The sequence below is a fragment of the Amyelois transitella genome, chromosome 19 (assembly GCF_032362555.1).
Source record: "Amyelois transitella isolate CPQ chromosome 19, ilAmyTran1.1, whole genome shotgun sequence".
Taxonomy (NCBI): Eukaryota; Metazoa; Arthropoda; class Insecta; order Lepidoptera; family Pyralidae; genus Amyelois; species Amyelois transitella.
This window is the reverse complement of record NC_083522.1, coordinates 8,708,102-8,733,283: the sequence shown is the minus strand read 5'-3', so window position 1 is coordinate 8,733,283 and position 25,182 is coordinate 8,708,102. Positions and strand designations below refer to the sequence as shown.

General features: G+C 37.1%; 1 protein-coding gene across 3 annotated transcripts; it reads right to left on the bottom strand.

The window, feature by feature from the left end:
- Positions 1-12,774: 12,774 nt before the first annotated feature.
- On the bottom strand, positions 12,775-23,936 carry LOC106137921 (RNA polymerase II-associated protein 3). Of its 3 annotated transcripts, XM_060949682.1 has the most exons (11): positions 23,854-23,898; positions 23,680-23,744; positions 23,369-23,482; positions 22,464-22,583; positions 21,878-22,005; positions 21,063-21,273; positions 19,901-20,119; positions 18,997-19,171; positions 17,415-17,587; positions 14,049-14,244; positions 12,775-13,697 (listed from the first exon to the last, which is right to left on the bottom strand). In XM_060949682.1, exons 2-11 carry the CDS (start codon positions 23,719-23,721, stop codon positions 13,609-13,611), a joined length of 1,467 nt encoding a protein of 488 aa, XP_060805665.1. In that variant the 5' UTR covers positions 23,722-23,744; positions 23,854-23,898; the 3' UTR covers positions 12,775-13,608. The 3 variants fall into 3 exon arrangements, with proteins under 3 accessions (XP_060805665.1, XP_013194328.2, XP_013194327.2); XM_013338874.2 differs by lacking the exon at positions 23,680-23,744 and having other exon boundaries at positions 23,854-23,936; XM_013338873.2 differs by lacking the exon at positions 23,854-23,898 and having other exon boundaries at positions 23,680-23,847.
- Between the last annotated feature and the right edge of the window lie 1,246 nt (positions 23,937-25,182).

Below are 25,182 nucleotides of genomic sequence, written 5' to 3'. Positions count from 1 at the left end.
TCTGGCAGAGAGACGCGATAAGTAGCTCATCACTTAGCCACAGAGGTCCACACCCACCTATAAGATAAAACTTCCGACATAATCATTACTTCACAAGTTCATTTCCACACATTTCCGGGTGCCCCTAACCCTTTAAACTCTTAAACACCTACCATGGCTTTATAACAGCCCTTAACTGTGATCACAGAAAAAAAGAGATGTGGCAAGTTCTAAAAATAAATTAGAACTTTAAAAAAACTTTCTTGTTTTATAAGCAACTAGCTTTAACCCGCGGCTTCGCCCGCGTGGCATCCCATGGAAACAGTTTTTTCTCCATATTAGAATGGGATTGGGATAACTTGTTATGAGAGTATAAAATTGGTTGTTCCGTGTGGTTCCCGGCACCAATACAAAAAATAATAGGACCACTCCATCTCTTTCCTATGGATGTCGTAAAAGGCGACTAAAGGATAGCCTTATAAACTTGGGACTCTTTTTAAGGCGATGGGCTAGCGACCTGTCACTATTTGAATCTCAATTCTATCATTAAGCTAAATAGCTGAACGTGACCATTCAATCTTTTCAAAACTGTTGGCTCTGTCTACCCCGCAAGGGATATAGACGTGACCATATGTATGTATGTAATTTGTGAATTATTTCAGTACGCTGCTATACACAACATTGTTTGTTCTTCCATTTGGTGCCAAAATAAACAAATTTTTTGGGCTGGATACACGCGAACAGGCTACATATAGCTGCCCATGGGAAAAACATGGCTTTTCCAGATGCACTCCCGCAACTTGCAATGATTGCCCTTGGGCTTTGTTAATGGTTATGGTGAAACTTAGCTTTATGGGAATCTGTACCCTTTTAAATTGAGGCAAATCAGTAGGGATTATTGGAATTCGAGATATCATTACACTTTCCCCTTTACCTACACCTGTTAAAATAGTGGCGCCAATTATATTTTGCCCTAATTGAATTACCATAAGCCTAGTTCTATTGCATAAACGGGGAGCATCTAAATTTCGCATCAGCATGATAGGTACACCTACCTTTAAATTTATCTTATGCGATGGAACACCTGAAAGTTCAAGCGAGTTCAAAAACTCAGCTGGGTACGACGTGCTCTGTTCTGGGTCGATGATTGTGTCAATGGACAAATATAGTTTCGATTCACTTTTAATCTCATTTAAGATATTGACATTGACTATGTTCACAGTGTCGTTTGTTGTCGCAAGAATAGCTGTTGCACATAGCCCGGCATCGTCAAGTAAATTCTGTTGCAGATCCGGATAAACTTTGGCAATGAGCTCCTCCACATTTTCTACCAAACTGCAGAAATCCTGAGTGAGCGAAATGTAACCTTCACCTGTCTGTATGCATGAGTCCATCGCCAAGTTTTATTAGATTATCTGCATAATGTCTCGCATCTGCGTCATTATAGAGGTGTACTCTCATATTCGTTGTAATACTGAATTTTTTAACTGCTGGCCATAATCTGAACGATTTTAGATATACTTTGATTTCGTCTGCCGGTGTACCGCTTTGGATCACTGGCAAAGTCTGCCTAAAGTCGCCTGCAAGCAAAACTACCATTCCTCCAATAATATCTGTACTGTCTCTCAAATCCTGAAGAGTCCTGTTTAAGGCCTCTACAGCTTTTTATTTGCCGTCGTGCTTTCATCCCACACTAATAGCTTGCATTGTTTCAGCATTACACCGCGTGAGCTGTTTTTGCTGAAATTGTAGATAGGGGATTCTTCTTGTGCAAGATTTAAAGGCAAATTTAATACAGAATGTGCAGTGCGGCTGCCATTAAGTAATGTGGCGGCGATGCCAGAAGAAGCAACAGCAACAGCAATTTTTTGGTCTTTTCTAATGGACGCTAATATAAGATTTAATAAAAAGGTTTTTCCAGTGCCTCCTGGAGCATCGAGAAAAAAGACTGCACCATTTCCTGATTCGATTTGATTTAACACTCGTTGATAAATTTGACTCTGTTCTAGAAGTAGTTGAGGGACTAACTCGTTGACTTGCTGTTGTAATACTGTAATATCATAGTTTAATTCCCGAACTATATCATCGTCTAAGTCTTTTTCATATACTCTTTGTGGGCTTACCATTCCAAAATCTTGTAGTTTTTTTCCCGACATTGCTATAACCTTGTTTTCAATTTTAATCAGTGCTTCATTATAATCTGTATGTGTCTGCTGTAATCGTCTTAAAGCAGGTGCCATCTAGTGATTATGTTGCAAAGTTATAAATTCTTAGCACACGTCTCCAAGTCGTAATCTGACATTCTGCCAAATTGTACATCCATTGATTCAAAATTCACTCCGCGCATTTAGCGCCATCTAGTGATTATGTTGCAAAGTTATAAATTCTAAGCAGACATCTCCAAGTCATTATCTGACATTCTGCCAAATTGTATCTCCATTGATTCAAAATTCACTCCGCGCATTTAGCGCCACCTATGTAAGAGAGCACAGGTTTTTCGCTAATCCCACGGGAACGATAGTTTTTTCAGAATGAAAGGTACCCTATGTCCTTCTCCATACTCTGAACTATATATATCCGAAATTTCAAGAAGATTGGTTGTGTAGATAACGCGTGAAAAGAAAACAAACAAACAAACAAACAAACTTACTTTCGCATTTATAATATTAGTATGATATAATATTAGTATGATTTATCAAAAATTTACAAATTGCAAGAATTTTAATGGTAATTATTCACAGAATACATTTTTTTTATGGAGTTTTAAGCAGATTCTGACCTTCGAAACGGAAAGATAGATAGATTTCAGTGATATTTTTAAAAAGCTGTTCCTTTGGGCATCAATTATTTAGTACCTACGACTAATCTTATAATATTTTTCAAAACTAATTTAAAAACCTACGTTTGCAAAATATAATCAAGAGGTTATAATGAAGATAAAGACCAAAAATGTATTTGAGAAAGCAATTGTCAGACAAGCAAAGCAGTTCTATGAAGGTTTTTTAGAAAAAAAAAAATCTAAATTTAAAAATAATATTTATAATTACGCATACTTAGCTCGCATTTTCTCCTCTCCAGTAACTTTCTTTTCATAACTTCTTGATTATCTAGATTAAACAAATACAACATTTCCTTGTTTCCATAACCTGCGACCCTTAATGACCCCAGTGCCTTATCATGGAGTACAATGCATCATGACGCGATTGGGAGTTGCCATTAAAATTGCATTAGTGCATTACTTGCAGGCTGACCGACTTGATCCAACTTATCTGATGGACGGGTAATGGTTTCAGATATAGAATTGTGGTTTCAACTGTACCTACTTAGTATTGTGTGTTTATCATGTACTAGCTGTGATTTTTAGTTATTTTGGGCATCATTGAAGCCCTCAAGGATGAATAATTTTCCTCGTTTTTTTTTCACATTTTCCATTATTTTTTCGCTCCTTAAAGTTGCAGCTTGATGTTATATAGTCTAAAGCCTTCCTCGATAAATGGTCTATTCGAACTCGAAGAATTTTTCAATTCGAACAAGTAGTTCCTGAGATTAGCGCGTTCAAACAAACAAACTCTTCAGCTTTATAATATTAGTACAGATATCTTTGCGAGTTTACAATTTTACTCTCTATCTCTCCCTATCCCTTCGTCGCCTTTTACGTCTTCTATGGGGAAGAGATTGAGTGTTTGAGCCTATTCTTTTTTTTATTGGTGCCGGGAACCACATGGCATACGGTCAAATTTTAACTGCAAGTATTATCGGATACGTTGTTGTCTACGAGTATATTTGTCAGTCAGTTATGCAAGACTTTATATACCGTCGTCATAAAATCGACGTCATAAAAATGTGCCGTGTGGGTCCCGGCAACAATACAAAAAAAAATAGGACAACTCCATCTCTTTCCCATGGATGTCGTAAAAAACGACTAAGGGATAGGCTTACAAAATTGGGATTCTTTTTTAGGCGATGGGCTAGCAACCTGTCACTAGTTGGATCTCAATTCTATCGTTAAGCCAAATAGCTGAACGTGGCCATTCAGTCTTTTCAAGACTGTTGACTCTGTCTACCCCGCAAGGGATATAGACATGACCATATGTATGTAAAATCGACAAATCGCGAAATAATATCGCATTTTGAATTGATCGCGAACAGGTTAATTTTGGACGAAATACAATTGGATATATAAATATGGAATACTATAGAGTATGCCGTGTGTTTCCCGGCACCAATACAAAAAAGAATAGGACCACTCCATCTCTTTCCCATGGATGTCGTAAAAGGCAACTAAGGGATAGGCTTATGAAATTGCGATCCTTTTTTTAGGCGATGGGCTAGCAAGCTGTCACTATTTGGATCTCAATTCCATCATTAAGCCGAGCAGCTGAACGTGGCCATTCAGTCTTTTCGGGACTATTGGCTCTGTCTACCCCGTAAGGGATATAGACGTGACTGTATGTATGTATGTATAGAGTAAACGTCAGAACAAATTATGGTTTAAATAAATTAAATAAAATAACTTTTAAAATCGTTCCGCCCGTATTAAAGGAATCCAGGCGGTCAAACTATAAGCTGTACCTATACTGAGTCGACTATTGACGTTCCATTTCACCTATTTTCTATACGGATAAAAGTGGTGGATAAACTTTGGAGAATCCATTTCAAAATCGGCTTACACTCTGGACTCAATTGCAAAACTTTTTAGTTGTCTGTGTTGAAAATATTTGTAGTATCGGCGAATTTTTATTTAAGATGTTTCTTTTAATCCATAGAATTAATAATTCGTACAATAATATCATCACGTCTATATCCCTTGCGGGGTAGACAGATCTAGCAAACTGTCACTATTTGAATCTCAATTTTATCAGCTAACCATGGCCTATTGATCGCTCCGAGCCTGCCGGCTCTGCCTACCCCGCAAGGGATATGGACGTGATTATCCTACTAATATTATAAATACAAAAGTTTGTGAGTATGTCAGTATGGATGTTTGTTATTCTTTCACGCAAAAACTACTGAACCGATTATGAAAAAAGTTTATATGTATGTAGCTGAAGACCCAGAATAACATATAGGCTACTTTTTATCCCGGAGTTCCCGCGAGATTGATAGGGTTTCCATGCGGACGAAGTCGCGGGCGGCCTCTAGTTTGTATATACATACATACATACCTATAATCACGTCTATATCCCTTGCGGGGTAGACAGAGCCAACAGTCCTGTAAAGACTGGCAGGTCACGTTCAGCTATTTGCTGAAAGTTTGTATATATGCACGTCATATACGAGATTTTCCTCTTAAACATTAGAAAATACGGTACCTATATTATCGAATGTCCGTGCTATTTTGTGAACTCGATGTGTATGGTGCCGACATTATTCTATTGTTTCAGCTCATCATTTACACGTGTCATCATTCACACAATGTGCAATGTCGATACGTCTCGTTTGCCGCATGATCATGATGATGTTTAATAATGCAGTAAAATTGGTGTGTGTGGTTCCCGTGTGGTTCCCGGCACCAATACAAAAAGAATAGGACCACTCATTCTCTTTCCCATGGATGTCGTAAAAGGCGACTAAGGGATAGGCTTACAAACTTAGGATTCTTATTTAGGCGATGGGCTAGCAACCTGTCACTTTTTGAATCTCAATTCTATCATGAAGCCAAATAGCTGAACGTGGCCATTCAGTCTTTTCAAGACTGTTGGCTCTGTCTACCCCGCAAGGGATGTAGACGTGACCATATGTATGTATGTGTGTAAAATTGGATATATCCCTACTTACCTATATTGCGCTTTAACGTCTAAACCACTGAACCGATTTTGATAAAATTATGTAAAGAAGAACACAAGTTTTTTTTGTTGACAATATATGTGAAGAAGGGTTTAAGAGACGGATGGACAGCTTGTTTACGATATAGTCGTGTTATTTTTTATACGGGTAGACAATGCTTCCAGCATTAAGACCTCCAATTATGCTATACATTTGTATTTTTTGAATAAGGTTTCAATAAATAAATAAAAAATTACGTACTCATGAATTCTGGAAAACAAAAGATCGACAAATTCTGATACGCTAAAATAGCTGCACATAGTCATAGCCTCTTCAAAAGACTGTTGGCTCTGTCTACCCCCTAAGACGTGATTATCTATACTAATATTATAAAGCTGAAGAGTTTGTTTGTTTGTTTGAACGCGCTTATCTCAGGAAGTACTGGTTCGAATTGAAAAATTCTTTTTGCGTTGAATAGACTATTTATTGTGGAAGGTTTTAAGCTATATAACATCACGCCGCAACTATAAGGAGCGAAGTAATAATGGAAAATGTGAAAAAAAACGGGGAAAATTATTCACCCTGAGGGCTTCAATGATGCCCAAAATAACTATTCCACGCGAACAAAGTCGCGGGCACGCTATATGTTTATATGTATGCAGTAATATAATAGTATTGTACGTCCGGTTATGCTATTGTTCCATCTCATCATATCCACGTGTCCTGGTTCAGACAATGAGCTTATGCCGATACGAGATTAGCATTATGCGAGGCGCTATGTATGCCTAAAGATGACTGATTTTAAACTTTCACTTCGCATTTGATTATTTATAATTAATACAGGTAGATATTAAATGCGCACGTAACGTACCTTTATTTAATCTCGGCTAGGGATAGGCTTACAAACTCAGGATTCTTTTTTAGGCGATGGAATAGCAACCTGTCACTATTTGAATCTCAATTCTATCATTAAGCCAAATAGCTGAACATGGCCATTCAGTCCTTTCAAGACTGTTGGCTCTGTCTGCCCCGCAAGGGATATAGACGTGACTATATGTATGTATGTATTTAATCTCGGACATTTCCAATCATGTATGTATATCATGAACGTGAACATGATTCGAAACATTCTTGATAAAATTTAATACATGCCTGTTTTATTTATAAATGCTTATTAATGCAGTTAATTTTTACATACATCGTGTCACCAAGTCACAAGGAAATATGCACACAAAGCTTATAGCTTCTTGATGGAAATTGAAATGGAATTGAGAATCTGAAATGGCATCACTTAAAAGTGAAGTCGACAGTTTATTTGACTCTAAGGATAATACAAGTAAGTTTACTGATTTCACATTAAATTTTGTTATAATGTATCTGAAATTTAAAGAAAGAATGTAGTTAAAAATAATATTGATTTCACGGAGCGTGCCTTTATTATTCAGGCATACAATTTGTGGTTTAACTGTAATACGGTCAACCGCTCACAGAAAACGCAATTTGTTTATTATTTATAATTTAATGAAAGAGGTGAAAAAAAACGAGAATAAAGTAAATTATAGTTTCTAATTTATTAAAACCCAGCTACGCCCGGGGGCTTCACTCCCTTTAAAATTTCGTTATAAATGTACTTAAAGTGTTAAATCTAGGTTGTATTTTATCAGTTTGTCAAATTTCATCAAAATCCGTCCATTAGATTTTACGTTACAGTGTAACAAACACACATTCTAACAGCCTTTCGTATATATAATATTAGTATGTGTAGCCGTGTGGTTCCCGGCACCATTAGAAAAATGAACAGGACCACTCTGTCTCTTTCCTACGGATGTCGCAAAAAGCGAATAAGGGATAGGCTTATAAACTTGGGATTCTTCTTTTAGGCAATGGGCTAGCAACCTGTCACTATTTGAATCTCAATTCTATCACAAAGCCAAACAGCTGAGCGTGGTCTATCAGTCTTTTCAAGACTGGTGGCTCTGTCTACCCCGCTAGGGATATAGACGTGATTATATGTATGTAAATGTGTTTAGAAGGAAGGAAGTTAGCTTGCTGTAAAGCAAATCGCATCAATCTTAAAATTAAAAATATAATTGATAAAATTGGGTCTAAAAATGTTATCAATTTTTTTTAAATAACCAGCGGCTATTCAAATTTGTTTACGTACCTAGAAAGCAATTTATCAGGTTTGCCAGCAGCCGGTAAAAACCGGTATCGATCAACCTGTCTGTGCCGGGAACAGGATATGTTAGCATGACGCGCGTCGCTCACTCGCCGTGTGCCCTAATCGCTACACCCGAAGTGTGGCAACGAAATATAAATGTGTTTAACTTTTGAACAAAAGAGTTGATACCAAATAGCTGAACGTGGCCATTCAGTCTTTTCAAGACTATTGGCTCTTTCTACCCCGCAAGGGATATAGAATAGTATGTATGCAAAAGAGAACCGCCTCAAAACTGATATCATCTCTTTCTTTTCTTTCTTCCTTCATCTCTTTTCTCTGTTATTTTTTGGTATGTTATAACGCTTACTTTTCACTTTATTTGATCAAAATATTTTACTATTGGTCTTCCTCTCTTTCCATTAATTTTTTCTTCTACTATAATTTTGAAAAAATCGTCATGCCGGATTAAATGGCCTATCATTGCAATTCATCAGGTTTGCCGGGAACCGGTAAAAACCGGTATCGATCAACCTGTCTGTGCCGGGAACAGGATATGTTAGCATGACGCGCGTCGCTCACTCCCGTGTGCCCTAATCGCTACACCCGAAGTGTGGCCACGAAATACAGGCTGAAATTTAAAACAACTGCATCCTTTTAAACATACACTCTACCCATGCTTCTGAGCTGTTTTAGCCTATTTTTATTTAAATTAAACGTCATCATTTTCACATTTAAAAAACCCTCAAAAACTACGTCACACGCTTTATTAAAGACCAATACTACAAAAAGAAATTAAAACGAAACATGTAAATAAATGGCTGAAAAAAAAATATTTTTCTAGTATCAAGATCAAGTAAAGTACAGAGTTGTCGAGATCGCTCAGATGAAATAATTGTGTCGTTGGCCTCTGAATCTTACGCGTCGCTTTTCCGCCGGCCGGGGTGATATGACGTATTTAGGATCGTGGATTTTGATACTTTTATTTTTTTTCGTACTTTCTGAAATATGAACCGATATTTTTCTTTTAACGTTTTTAAATATCCTTTAGATGAGTACACTTAACAGTTAAATTTATGCAGTTGAATTAAAAGTCACCCTGTATAAATGTGTAAAAGAAGACTTAATTGCGAGTATACCAATTCATTCAACGGCCTCTGTGGCGCAGCGGCAGTACGCTTGTCTGTGACACCGGAGGTCCCGGGTTCGAATCCCGGCCAGGGCATGATGAGAAAAGAACTTTTTTCTGATTGGCCTGGGTCTTGGATGTTTATCTATATACATACATATGGTCACGTCTATATCCCTTGCGGGGTAGACAGAGCCAACTGTATTATCTATATAAGTATTCATTATAAAATATGGTATCGTTGAGTTAGTATCTCATAACACAAGTCTCGAACTTAATTCGAGGCTAACTCGATCTGTGTTATTTGTAAAAAAAAATCTAGTCACTTTCATGGCCCGACCTTCGATTGTATTGTTTCCCGTTGGAGTGGGCAGTAATTAAGGTAAATCCCTTACATTGTCTATCTCAATGGTTCGGCCTGTTCGCGCCCACATACATACACACACAAATAGATATTGTGCCTTTGTATTAATATATGAAAGAAAAAGGCGGGTGAAACAATTTGTCAATGAAGAGCTGACAATACTGAACGGATTTTGTTATCCTACTCATTTATAAATGCGAAAGTTTGTGACTATGTCAGTATGGATGTTTGTTACTCTTTCACGTAAAAACTACTGAACCGATTACGATGAAATTTGGTATGTAGGTAGCTATTTAGGCAAGACCCAGAAAAACATATACTACTTTTTATCCTGACCTAAACATACCATTTTATATGATTATACGCGGACGAAGTCGCGGGCTGCTTCTAGTTTATTATACATCTTCGTTCTGGTTTTGGTCCCGGTTGCATCCTCACCGCTCTGGAGAGGAGCCCGAGGTATGCCCTTGACCATTCATCATGAATGAAAACGTTTTTACACCAAGCAGGATTCAAATTCAAATACGTGGTGCGTGTATTCCCTTAGTCGCCTTTTACAATATTCATGGGGAAAAGATGGAGTGGTCTTATCTTGAAGTGCCAGAAACTACACAGTTTGCCGTGATATATGTAAGTATCTATACTAATATTATAAAGCTAAAGAGTTTGTTTGTTTGCAGGTGCTAATCTCAGGAACAACTGCTTCGAATTGGAAAATTCTTTTTGCGTTGAATAGACCATTTATCCAGGAAGGCTTTAGGCTATAAAACATCACGTTGCAACCATTAGGAGCAAAGAAATAATGGAAAAAGTGAAAAAAAAAAACGGGGGCAATTATTCATCCTTGAGGGCTTCAATGATGCCCTAAATAACTATTCCACGCGGATGAAGTCGCGGGCACAGCTAGTGTATGCATAAAATAGGTTATGATGCATTAACCAGGTGAGAATGTCAACAAAAACCTCACACCTAATTGAACTCCATTGTAATGTCATAGCCACACCCAGAACGAATTATTAATTAGGAAAGTTCCCGACCAACGTCGCGGAATGCCTTTCCATTTTCTGAGCGAACAAACATTGTAAAATGTAGTAAGTGCAGATATAAAGTTCTTAGATGTCTCTGCTTACCTCTCCGGAAAAATGACGTGATTATATGTAATAAGCATATGTAAGTACGTATAAAGTTATTGCATTATTTTAAGGCATTGAATTTCAATAAAATTCTAGAAACATTGTCTAAAATTCATTTATTAGGTAGGTATTGTGTGTTGTTCTATTACTTTAATTCCAGCAGAAATTTGGGAATTCCTTTGTGGTAACATCTATACAACACAAGTCACAACAACCACATCACCGGGCATAACCTAGCCTGGTGGAAGATCTTCCCTTTGGTGGCGGTCATTTATGTTCACTCCATGACTTTCAGTCTCTCAGGAGATAGAAAATATTAAATAACTAGATACTATCACAAAAAAATCTGCTATTTCAAGTGATTTATTTCTTATAAAACTGTGTACTTTTTCTTGTGCAATAAAGATTTTACAAACAAACAAACTAAAATCTGTCCTGAGGTTCAGCCGTAAAAGTGTAACATACAGACACAGAAACTATTTCACAAATGTTTTATTTTTTTACTCTCACTGTTTCATAACAAACGTGGAGTTTCTTACTTTTGTTTGAATAAACAATGTGATTTATTTAAAAAAATGATTTGTTGCTATACTTAATTCGGGAACTCATTCCGCTTTGTTTTTTGGGGGGGCGGACACGGGTTTAAAGAAATATTGGCTGACTTTAGTACCGTTGATTTATCTTATTGGATTTCCTTTTACCAACAGGTAAATGGGAATTTTAATTTGATTTTATGTATTTCTGATTATTTGTGTAGGTACAGTCGATGAGTTACATGATCTACAGACGGCCTCTGTGGCGCAGCGGTAGTACGCTTGTCTGTGACACCGGAGGTCCCGGGTTCGAATCTCGGCCAGGACATGATGAGAAAAATAACTTTTTCTGATTGGCCTGGGTCTTGGATGTTTTCTTTATAAGTTTTTATTATAAAATATTCGTTGAGTAAGTGTCTCGTAACACAAGTCTCGAACTTGCTTCGAGGCTAACTCAATCTGTGTAATTTGTCCCGTATACATATATTTATTTACATACAATCATGCCTGTTTGCCATTGGGGTAGGCAGAAACAATAAATTGCTACTTGCGGCAATTCTCACTGACACCTCCTACTTTCTACATACATACACACATATAAAAAGAATAGGACCACTCCATCTCATTCCCATGGATGTCGTTAAAGGCGACTAAGGGATAGGCTTATAAACTTGGGATTGTCCTGTCAGTCTTTTCAAGACTGTTGGCTCTGTCTAGCCCGCAAGGGATATAGACGTGAGTATATGTAATACACACATATAGTCACGTCTTTATCTCTTGCGGTCTATACAGTCCCAACACCAGACTGATAGACCACGCTCAGCTGTATGGCTATTAGGATTTGTATGGTGACAGATTGCTAGCCTATCGCCTAATAGAAAAATCCGAAGTTTATTAGCCTATCCCTTAGTCGCCTTTTGCGACATCTATTGGAAAGAGAAGGAGTAGTCCTATTCTTAAGTCCTCGGAAAAACGCGGGGAACCTTGTACTTCCTCCTAGCTTTAGTCCCGGTTGCATCCTCACCACTCTGGAGAGGAGCCCGGGGTATGCCTTTGACCGTGGATCCTGGATTGGGTGAGTCAGGTTTTTACACGAAGCGATTCGTATGATCTCCGTAACCTTTTCAGGTAAATCTAACCCGTATTGGATCATATGGTTACACATTCAGTTTCCTGAATGTGCAGGTTTCCTCACGATGTTGCGATGTTGTTATTGTAATCACACGCTGTACCTTTTAGATAAATGAAAAATAAATAAATAAATATAAAATCAATTTGGTCTCAATTATTATCTCCTTATATTAGGGGTAAAGAGGTGATATGTTTTGAAGTATTTGTTTTTAACTAGAAATGATACAAAGTATTCTTGGAAAATATTTTATTCGAACTTAAACAATTAATCACAGAAAATCAACTATACTTGCACCCAATCAAAAAGAAAATCAAAGTCATTATGACTGACTGAATGACTATATTTCCAATAACTTAGACATTACAGGACATAAGTATTGAATTTGGAGAACAATCTTCGTACCAATTCATCGGTGGTCAAACCGTTAAGGTGGCCGTATAAAATATCGTGATGCATAAAGGCAAAGGTTCATATCCGACCTTAACCGTATACCAATGTAGTAGTAATGAATGAGTAATACAGTCAACCGTATATCAGGACCTTGTATAGAATTCTATGAGGCTTATTTGAAGTTATATAAGTTGATGTGCTTTTGACTGTACATTAGTTTAAGTGTCAACCGATGCTCTCACGGTGAGGGAAAACATCGTGGGGTAACCTGCACATTTAGGAAACTGGATGCAACCATGATGCCACAAGGATTAGGTTCCTTACAAAGGTCACGGAGGTCAGACGGGCGTCGATTCGTGTAAGAAACTGACCGAATCAAGAATAATGGTCATCATCATCATCAAACACGTGCCCAGGACTCCTCTCCAGGGAGATGAAGATGTAATCAGGACTAAAGACACCATCAAGTTGTTCTCCTTCATCGCAACATATATACTACATACATACATACATATAATCACATCTATATCCCTTGCGGAGTAGACAGAGCCAACAAAGCCTTGTAAAGACTGATAGGCCACGTTCAGCTATTTGGCTTTAAGATAGAATTGAGATTCAAATAGTGACTAGCCCATCACCTAAAAGAGGAATCTCAAGTTTATAAGCCTATCCCTTAGTCGCCTCTTACGACATCCATGGGAAAGAGATGGAGTGGTCCTATTATTTTTTGTATTGGTGCCGGGAACCACACGGCACGGCAATATAATGTATTTATCCCATACGGGGTAGACAGAACCAACAGCGTCGATAAGACTCGAAGGCGACATTCAGCCGAATAGATTATTAATGGAATTGAGATTGAGATACGTGACAGATTGCTAGCCCTTCGCCTAAAAGAAGAATCTCTAATTTATAAAACGCTTAAGGGTTGAAAATCCGTAAAAAACCAATGTCCCAAAATGTCCAAGCAATAATAATATAATTATTTGATCTACAATTGTATAACTACCCTACAATACAAGTCTTAGAGTTCATATTTGTTCTTCAAATCTGCTATCTCTTCGTCGGTGGCGGCCTCATTAACCACACAGTGATGTAGTAGCTTTTCGATGTCTGAAACAAGTTAACAAAATAAACGATTATTGTATGTATGTTTGTAAATAAGTACTCTTATATTATTATAATATATTATATAAATATAATCACGCCTATAACCCTTACGGGGAAGACAGAGCCAACTGTCTTGCAAAGACTGACAGGACACGTTCAGCTGTATGGCTTTATGGAATAGAGATTCAAAAAGTGACAGGTTGCTAGCCCATCGTCTAAAAGAGGATTCCCAAGTTCAGTAGCCTACCTCTTAGTCGACTTTTACGACATAAATGGTAAAGATATGGGGTGGTTCTATTCTAAAGTGCCGATAACCACACGGCCAATAAAATAATTAGTCTAAAATATACTTACGCTCTCTATCATTGTTGGACAAGAACATGGCCAGAGCGGAAAATCTTTTCACCCTGCAAATATTTTTCAAATACTCCTTCACAGTCTTCTCCTTATATTTCTCCGTATAATTCGTTAGTACGCGCAGAAGATCCGATAGTATGTCACTTTCTAGAGCGTTCTCGAAGATGGACGGGATTTTAGATGGTTCTATAATCTGGAAGCGAAGAAATAAATAATTAAACTCAAACTCTTAGATGGTAAGCGCCCGTACTACCGAGACACTAGGATTTGAACGAAAAATGAAGCGCACGACTTGTTTCAGAATTTGATGAAAATATAGGAATATTTGCTTTGAAGTGAATAAATACTTTTGTACAGTCAAAGCTAGATATGTATTGAATATTATAACACCATATTATATGAAATGAATTCATTTCATTTTACTTTACTGGACCTTTAGTTACAACATTCAACAAAAAACACTCGCGCGATCTACAGTTGTCATTATTTCAAAATAAAAAAAACTAAAAAACTACGCTTTTATTGCTAATCAAACTAAAAAATAGAAAATAAAAATTAATGACAAAGGAATTATAAAACAGTAGTAGCAAGTCGAACAATCAGTTATAGTCAATTACCTCCGATTAAAATTATAACAAAATGAAATTTATAAACAAAACAATTTAAATCTGAGTAAAAAGCGTGGGGTGCCTGATGTAGTAAATATTAAAATCATTCTATTAGCATATATTTATGACAAGAGAGTTATGAAAATGAAGTAAAATGCACCCCACGCTTTTTATTCTGATTTAAATTGTTTTGTTTATAAATTTAATTTTGTTATAATTTTAATCGGAGGTAATTGACTATAACTGATTGTTCGACTTGCTACTACTGTTTTATAATTCCTTTGTCATTAATTTTTATTTTCTATTTTTTAGTTTGATTAGCAATAAAAGCGTAGTTTTTTAGTTTTTTTTAAACTATTATTTATTTTCTATTTATTAGTTCGATTAGCAATAAAACGCGTAGTTTTTTTGTTTTTTTATACAATTATTTTTTGGAAGTTAACACTTCTAGTATAACTATCTTACTAGAAAAGACTTTCGCAACCATGCACCCATCGCCGGAGGTTTTCACAACTAACTTTCTTAAAGTTATATGTGGCCTGACTGGATTAAATCTCTTAATATTCTCATCATCATGATTCTTTTTTAGGCGATGGGCTTGCAACCTGCCACTATTTGAATCTCAATTCTATCTTAAAGCCAAATAGCTGAACGTGGCCTATAAGTCTTTACAAGACTGTTGGCTCTGTCTACCCCGCAAGGGATATAGACGTGATTATATGTATGTATGATGATTGTTAAACCCAGTTGAAAAGAATTTTATAGTGATAAATCACTGTTACTAATATTTTTGACTATCCAGCAAACATAATAATTTTCGATTGTGGCCTTGCCAGGAATCAACCACAAGATTAAGAGGCAGATTGATACAGGAACAAAAATATTTCAAACATACCTCCACTGCCTTTACAACCAGGAACGCAACAATGTTTATCTGAAGACATTGTGGCACTTTTGTTGTAAAATCTGTCTTTCACAAAAACAAACACAAACTTGGGAGTCCTATCTCAAATAATCAGGTACTTTTTACAGGAGTCCTATCTCAAAATATCTGCACAACACAGTGAACACAGTCAGAGTCCAATCTCAGATGATAAAATCACACGAATATTCGGAAGAACAAAGCTCGACTCAACGGAAGATTCCAAACTCCAAATAACGACAAGTTATCAGCACAAAACAAAGTGCAAATAGGTAAATACACAGGCACCGGTAAGAAAGAAAGAAAGTTTACAGGTGATCGAATCGAATTCAAAACTTACTGCAAAACTTATTTGTCATAAATAAACTGTCACTCATTTTCCAAACGAGTATTACAGTGTTGCTATTATAAATAGGCAAAAGATACCTAATGTTAATTCAAAAATTGCATTAATATGTTAAATACGTATTAAATATCGCAAAGTTCTGTAGGTAGTAACTTTATTCTCGTATTGTTGTAAATTTAGTTGTTCAATTTTCATTTACTCCTTTTGTTTTATTACTTATATATTTTTTATTGTTTTAAAATATTCTACTAATTCTACTATTGTTTCTAATGGTAATTCTAAATGGAGCGATGCGATAAAATAAAAAAGCATCAGGTTAATAGTAACATTATATGGAAATATATTACATCTCTTTTTGGACTCCTTATACGTCAGAACTTCTTGGTTTCTTGTATGGAGATTACTGGCACTGGTGCTATCTCTGTCTCTCTTACTCTCATACGAAGGATCTAAAAATTAATTTATTAATCCTGGCAGTTTTAATAAGGATAATGAGAAACTCTTATCAAAATATTGCATTGTCATCGGTCCTTGATACGTGTGCAAAGTTCCAAGTTGATCAGACGTTTAGAAACCAGTGAAAATTAAGCTCAAAGATTCCGTTACATACATACATACATACTTACATACATACATACAACCCAAGCTAATAAAAGCGTAGTAAAAATATGGTAAAATCACATAACAACGCCATCTAGCGCAAATCGGTGGAACTACAACGCGGTCAATACGTGGTATGTGTATGTTGCATGTCAAATACTAATAAGTTCACACATATTAATTAGATGGCGCTGTCGATAGACATAATCCCTTAATTTGAAGAACCAAATATATACTACTACTAACTGTCCCGGCAAACGTTGTTTTGCCATATAAATAATTTTTAAGTAGTTTCTAGTAAAAAAAATAATGTTAAGTGTGGACAACCCTTATCACTAAGCGGTATGCAAAAATAGATGTTGGCCGATTCTCAGACCTACTCAATATGCTCACATAATTACATGAGAATCGTTCAAGCCGTTTCGGAGGAATACGGGTACGAACATTGTGACACTAGTATTTCATAATATATTTATAAGATAAGTACAAACATACATACATACATATGGTCACATCTGAAAGGACTGAATGGCCACGTTCAGCTATTTGGCTTAAAGATAGAATTGAGACTCAAATAGTGACAGGTTGCTAGCACATCGCCTAAAAAAAACAAATTTATAAGCCTATTCCTTAGTCGCCTTTTACGACATCCATGAGAAAGAGATGGAGTGGTCCTATCCTTTTTTGTACTGGTGCCGGGGACCACACGGCACATAAGATAAGTATAGACAAACAAAACCGCCGAGCTTGCGTGAAGAGAGTTATTAATGTGGATGAAGCGAAGGAAGTGTGCAGAGATCGTGGCAAGTGGAAAGAGGTAGTCTCTGCCTACCCCTCCGGGAAAGAGGCGTGATTTTATGTATGTATAGACAAACAAACATACTCACACTTAAATAATGGCTCTTGGCCGAATCGTGTCCTTTGAGACACTTCCATCCGGTCATGAATTGAACACTATTGACTGGAGGTACCATTTTATCCAAACTCTCCTTCTCGTTGAATATGGTTTCCGCGATGAGTTTCGCAGATTCTGGACTAGCTAGTTTACCGTCTCCTTTGCCTGAAAATGGAAAAATTGTCTAAGTTTCCAGATTTTTTTGATTATTGGCAGCCACACATTTATATGAAGTGTTCGATAACGATGTATGACCGCGCCCCGGGGTTTCGCTCCCGTTATATATTCCAGGTCAATCAGAGAATTTGTAGCGGGAGCGAAAATTCAGCTCGACCCCCAAAGGGAAGATCTTCCGCCAGGCTAGGTGTTATGCCTGGGGAACCGCGCGACAGACGATGTTGTGTCGGAGGTTGTATATATAGCTCCAATCCGTGAAATCTTTGAAATCGCGTCTTAGATTCTTCGCTGCTATTGGTTGATCGCGTCAATTTCTTCGCGATGATTGACAGTAGTTGTTTGATTTGATGTTGTGACGAGTGGCGTAGAGATGTCGCCACAAATTCATTCTCATCGTGCCCTGGCCGGGATTCGAACCCTGTTCAAGTCCTGCGGTGTCACAGACAAGCGCACTACGGCTGCGTCACAGTGACCGTCAATAATTTCATTGTCAATTGTATCAACATTATTTGTGCAATAAAGTTGAAATAAATTAAACATAATATCCACACATCCTTTCAAACTTTCACATTAATAATGTTTTAGGATAGGATTCTTCATCCTGTCTTAATCTTGGTTACATTATAACCTCACCTATTTGCCATAAGAGTCTAGTATGCACCTTGTGGCATGTTAGTAAAACGTTTCAGGTAAGGAGTTAACTTTAGGAGTAAACATTAAGGAGCTTGCTATACTCCAGCGGCTACTTACTGCCCGTGTCTATAGCAAAACCCACGCACTCTTAACAAAAAAAAGAATACACAAAATAACAAAATAAGACAACATACATACATACACATGGTCACGTCTATATCCCTTGCGGGGTAGACAGAGCCAACATTCTTGAAAAGACGAATGGCCACGTTCAGCTTTTTGGCTTAATGATAGAATTGAGATTCAAATAGTGACAGGTTGCTAGCCCATCGCCTAAAAAGGAATTCCAAGTTTGTAAGCCTATCCCATAGTCGCCTTTTACGACTTCCATGGGAAAAAGATGGAGTGGTCCTATTCTTTTTTGTATTGGTGCCGGGAACCACACGGCACCAAGACTACAACGCCACAAAATTCAAAAATTCAAAATTCAAAATTCAAAATTTTTTATTCATTATTATAGGATATTATTATATCGCTTAATAATTGTCGTATGGTTTAACAACTTGGTTGACACAATAATTGTACTCTTAAACGCCTTGAACCACACGGCACGACCAATACACGACCTTTTACAAAAAAAACATGTTCGAATGTAAAAAAGAAAGGTTACATTTGTAACTTTGTATCTTCAAGACTGTTGGCTCTGTTTACCCCGAAAGGGAGATGGACGTGACTATACATATGTATGTATGTATGTATGTTACCTTTGTCTCCATTGTAAAGAGGGCCGACATTTTTCCCTGAATCATTATTGTTACTGTCACCATGCGCCTTATCATCTTCAATTTCTATAATCTTCATGCGAGTTGAAGCTTTTTCATTTTCAGCAGACACCTTGCCTAAGGGGATCTCCTTGATTTGAACAGGTTTGAGCATTCTCTGAAAAAAATATACATACATACATAAAATCACGCCTCTATCCGGAGGGGTAGGCAGAGACTACCTCATTCCCACGATCGAAAAAAATATAATTATAATAATAGTTTGTTTGTTTGTATATAATAGACAAGAATAGGACCACTCCTTTATATTCCATGAATGTCGTAAAAGGCGACTAAGGGATAGGCTTATAAATTTTGTGATTCTTCTTTAAGGCGATGGGCTAACAACCTGTCACTATTTGAATCTCAATTCCATTGTAAAGCCGCACAGCTGACCGTAGCCTTTCAGTCTATTCAAGACTTGGTTCTGTCTACCCCGTGAGGGATAAAGACGTGACTGTATGTATGTAGGTAAATTTGAACTTCCAAGTTAGTTTTGTAGCAAAGAAAAGGTGCTAAATAAATAAATATCATCCTCTATCAACATCTGGTGTCACGGACAAACGCACAACCACTGCGCCATAAGGTCAATATATGATGTACTGAATACATACATACATAAAATGACGCCTCTTTCCCGGAGGGGAAGGCAGAGACTACCTCTTTCCACTTGCCACGATCTCTGCATACTTCCTTCGCTTCATCCACACTCATAACTCTCTTCATGCAAGCTCGGCGGTTTCGGGTACTTTTGACCTGACCCTTTACCAGGACGTCCTTAATTTGATCAAGATACGTACGTACTGAATATAAGCCAATTTACCTTTGACCTTTGACCTCAAATTACCTTTGACCTCAAATGCGGTGGTTTCTTCACTGGTTTGATCACAGTAATCGGTTCACCATCACCATTTCTCCACTTCTCATCGGGCGATATGACTTTCGGGACCACCTCCTCCACTTTAGGCTGGTCCGGTAGCTCCGTGATCTTGACTTGGCCGTGGGGTTTCATTATAGACTTGTTCTCGATAATCGGTGTTGTGGATGGAGACGACTTTGACTTGGCCTGAAATTTTGAGTATTTTAATACATACATACATATGATCGAGTCTATATCCTTTGCGGGGTAGACAGAGCCAACAGTCTTGAAAAGACTAAATGGCCACATTCAGCTATTTGGCTTAATTAATAGCCCATCGACTGAAGAAGAATCTCAAGTTTGTAAGCCTTTTCCTTAGTCGCCTTTTACGACATTCATGAGAAAGAGATGGAGTGGTCCTTTTCTTTTTTGTATGGGTGCCGGGAACCACACGGCACTTATTTACGGAGTATTTTAATTATAACAGGTTTTCACAATAATTACAATTAGATAGACATTGATTTGGAAGTTTAGAAGAACAGCGTCGATGGTCGGATCGGTAAGGTGCCTGGTTAAAACGCGTGTTGCGCATAAAGGCACCGGTTCGAATCCCACAGCGGCCAATGTACCAATGACTATTTTCGAAATTATGTACATTAGTTTAAATACTAACCTGTATATTCAGGCAACTGGATGTGTAACCATGGATCAAATATGGGTTAAGTTTACCTGAAAAGGTTTCATGTAAGAACCTGACTCACTCAATAAAGGACTCCCATGGTCAAAGGCATACCCCGGGCTCCTCTCCAGAGTGGTGAGGATGCAACCGGGACTAAAGCCAGGGGGAAGAAGAAGATACATACATACATATGGTCACGTCTATATCCCTTGCGGGGTAGACAGAGCCAACAGTCTTGAAAAGACTAAATGACCACGTTCAGCTATTTGGCTTAATGATAGAATTGAGATTCAAATAGTGACAAGTTGCTAGCCCATCGCCTAAAAAAGAATCCCAAGTTTGTAAGCCTATTCCTTAGTCGCCTTTTACGACATCCATGGGAAAGAGATGGAGTGGTCCTATTCTTTTCTGTATTTGTGCCGGGAACCACACGGCAAGAAGAAGATTTATTATTTAATAACTAATACATACCCCTTTAGTGCCCATTCTAGCTTTGATAGTATCCAATTGTTTCTTAGCCGCATTATTTTTAGGTTCCAACTTCAATACTTCAATCAGATCGTGCGAGGCTGAGCGGAGGGACCCGAGGCGCTCCCTGGCGGTGGCGCGGCGTTGGAGCGCCTTCACGTAGGTGGGGTCGAGGCGTAGGGCTTCGGTGCAGTCTGTTTCTGCTTGGTGTAAACTGCAGGAGATTAACATAAACATTATTTTAAAGTTATATACTTAGTTGACCTGTCTCTGAAGCAAAAAGGAAAAAGGCGTGATTTAATTTATCGCGCGATAAACTATCGCTATCCCGTTTTACTCCATAAAAAGCGACATGCCACTTTATTCAAAGAATCATGGACAGGTGTCTATCATTCAAGCTTTTGACATTCCGTAACAATAGGAAATATATGATGTATATTCAGACAGTGTAATTATAGCGAATTGCGGTAAAATTAATTTAAATTACACATTTCCTGTTGGATGAAAATATTAGTCTTAGTCAATCACCTTTTAGTTTTTAGTAAGAGACTAAAGTCCAATGGAAAGAGGTATAAGGACATGATCATTGCTATGGCCTATAGAAATATAAAAATTATACATACGTACATACTACATCAGGCAGACTACATCTTTCCACTTGCCACGATCTCTGCATACTTCCTTCGCTTCATCCACATTCATAACTCTCTTCATGCAAGTACTCCTGACCTGACCCTTTGCCAGGACATCCTTAATCTGATACCGATATGTTCGAAAAATGAAACGGAAAAACATAATAAAATATAATTAACACCAACCTGTCTTTCTTGAGATAGCAGAGCCCTCTGTTGGCGTAATATATAGCATCATCTTTGACCAGCTCAATAGCTCTGGTGTAGCAGGATATAGCTTCATCCCACTTTTCTTGCTTCACATATGCATTGCCCTTTAAGATAAGAAAAAAAAAATATTATTGTTGTGCATTTCTTTTTACGGTAGGTATACTATGTGCAACTAAAAATTAGTCATGTAAATAACAAATTTTTAGTTAAATAAAATATTTACAATAAACAAACAAACAAACAAAAGTATTTATAATAAGTGAATTCAAAAAAGTTTCCACTCTGTGACCACGGATCATTTTAACATGATTCGAAACGCCCGAGATAAAGTAATGGTACATTACGTGCAATTCAAATCTCAATTTCATCATAAAGCCATTCCGCTGAGCAAGGTGGTGTTGGGACTGTTTACCCCGCAAGAGATAAAGACGTGACGTGTTTATGTACGTAAAAAGCAGGAGAGGTCTATAGGAATTGTTGCAAGGTGTAATCTACAATTTCTTCCTACACCAACAGCAAACAGGTATAATGGTATGTATGTAAGGGATAAGTGAATACTCACCCTCTCTTTCTCATGTTGAGCCTCTTCTCTGAGCTTCTCCAGTTTAGCATCCTTACTTTTCTTGCTGTCAAGAGAAACAGGTCCAATGTCTTCCATATCTACTTCCTCGCATGCTTTGTCCTGAAATTTAAAAAAGAGACTTATAATTCTTTGTACTGCAGGCATAGATAAGAATGGTGATGTAGCTGACCATGCGAGACATAACCAATAATTTCAATACTAAAGCATAAGTTTGTTTAGACAAATGTATCTTGATCAAATTAAGGACATCCCGGTAAATGGTCAGGTCAAGAGTACCCGAAACCGCCAAGCTTGCATGAAGAGAGTTATAAATGTGGATGAAGCGAAGGAAGTATGCAAAGATCGTGGCAATTGGAAAGAGGTAGTCTATGCCTACCCCTCTGGGAAAGAGGCATGATTTTATGTATGTTATGTATGTATGTAAGTTTGAATACTAACCAATGCTCATATGGTGAGGGAAAACATTGTGAAATGTATATTCAGGCAGGTTGTGGAAGTTAGATAGGAGTTGCTTTGTATAAAAACCTGACTAACCCACTCCAGGATCCATGGTCAAAGGCATACCCTGGCTCCTCTCCAGAGTGTGAAGGATGCAACTGCGATGCAATTTCAATAATGGGTCCTTTTACGGAATAGGACATTGTCATATTAATTGGCGCATGCAAAAAACTAACATTGGTAGGTACATCACCCTTCCGATAAGAAAGTCTAAATGAAATACTTTGCCTAATAAGAACTTCTGCTTTGACATAACCTTAAAATTATAGGAATAATGACACATCTTCCCAAATCTAATTTAAAAATTGGTTAAAAATTTACAAGACACACAGAAAGGTACGTAATCAAATTTACTACCAATTTAAGTACATGAAACTGGTACTCACAACATCAAATTTTTCCCAGGATTTATAATCATGCGATGGAATTCGTTTTTCTGGTACCTTCTTCACTACAGGTGGTTTTTCCTTCTTTATCTTGCTTCGAACGGGTGGTAAATCCTTGAAGCAACAAAAAAGATTCGTATTTTTTTACTTTAATTGCAATTTACCTACATTTCCAAAGAAAACGTTTATGACGAAACAAGACTTTTCTAAGCACTTTCCGCCTTTTGAGAGAAGGATAGTAAAATATATATTAAAATAACAAGTATAAATCTACGATTACGATACTAGGAGAGATAAAATAGGCTATAGACCTGCTCAAACTCGCCGTTGAGTGCGGCCTCCTTTCGTTTCATCTCGATCTCCCAATTTTGCAAATCTGTCAAGTACGTTTGCAGCGTCTTAGCATTATCTCGAACATTTTTTTGAATCTCGAAAGCTTTATCCATTATTGAAGCAAGCAGAACTAAGAATTATTGTGTTTTTACCTGTTAGATCAATATTCGTATTCCGATTTTACGACATTGTCAAACACTTTTCGCGTTGTCATGGCGCCGCTTTTTGACAGTTTACTTTTTTGCAGTAAAATCTGTCGTGACATGAATACATTGTTGTACAGCCTTAACTTTTATTGTACTTCGCTGCTTTTATTTAAAAACCAGTAAAAACACTACAAAAACTATAAGTAGGCGGGATTGTAATGCTTTGTTTGCGAAAAGACATGTTTTCAAAAAAGACGAAGTATGGCACGTATAGAAAAAAGAATAGGACCACTTCATCTATTTCCCATAGATGTTGTAAAAGGCGACTTAAGGATAAGCTTTTAAACTTAGAATTTTTCTTTAAGGCGATCGGATAGCATCCTGTCACTATGTAGGTATTTGAATCTTTGAAATTTAAGCCAAACAGCCGAATATGAATTTGAATATTATATTTGACAATCCCTGTGGCGCAGCGGTAGTACGCTCGTCTGTGACCCCGGAGGTCCCGGGTTCGAATCCCGGCCAGGACATGATGAGAAAAGAACTTTTTCTAATTGGCGTGGGTCTTGGATGTTTATCTATATAAGTATTCATTATAAAATATAGTATCGTTGAATTAGTTATCTCGTAACACAAGTCTCGAACTTACTTCGAGGCTAACTCAATCTGTGTAATTTGTCCCGTACTTACCTATATATTTATCTATATATTTATTATGGCCTATCAATCTTTTCAAGATTATTTACTTGATTGCACTCCATTAAATTTTTATGAGTATTTATTAATCTAAGCACTTCAAACCACTCAATCCACAGATTGCCATTCCAATTCGGTTAAATTTAACTTTTTTATTCACACCTAAAATTAGAGACTTGAAACATACTTGCGTCTTGATTAAGCGATAAGTACTTTCTTCATCAGTAACTATTGACTTTATTACAGAAATAATAGTAAGAGAAACTTGTCATTGGCCTTATAATAGCATAAGATTAATACTGTATTACTATTTAATGTATACGCTGTTGGTTTCTTTAACAAAAAAAAATATTTGGCCCTGTCTACCCCGGAAGGGATACGACGCGATAAATAAGACGTGACTGACTATATGTAGGTATGTATGACATCTCTTCATGATTTTTTTTAGGTATAATAAGATAACTACTTCTTCTATTCCTTTCCCTGTAGCATTCATCTATCTAATATTATAAAGCTGAAGAGTTTGTTTTGTTTGTCTGTTTAAACGCGCTAATCTCAGAAACTACTGAACCGATTTAAATAATTATTTCACTGTTAGATAGTCTATTTATCGAGGAAGGCTTTAGGCTACATTTTATC

Coding starts and splice junctions, on each gene's coding strand:
- LOC106137921 (XM_013338873.2), bottom strand. CDS start 23,814: ATGGATAAAGCTTTCGAGATTCAAAAAAATGTTCGAGATAATGCTAAG. Junction 23,483..23,679: donor TCAACGGCGAGTTTGAGCAG/GTCTATAGCCTA, acceptor TGTTGCTTCAAG/GATTTACCACCCGTTCGAAG. Junction 17,588..18,996: donor TCTTTACAATGGAGACAAAG/GTAACATACATA, acceptor TTCCATTTTCAG/GCAAAGGAGACGGTAAACTA.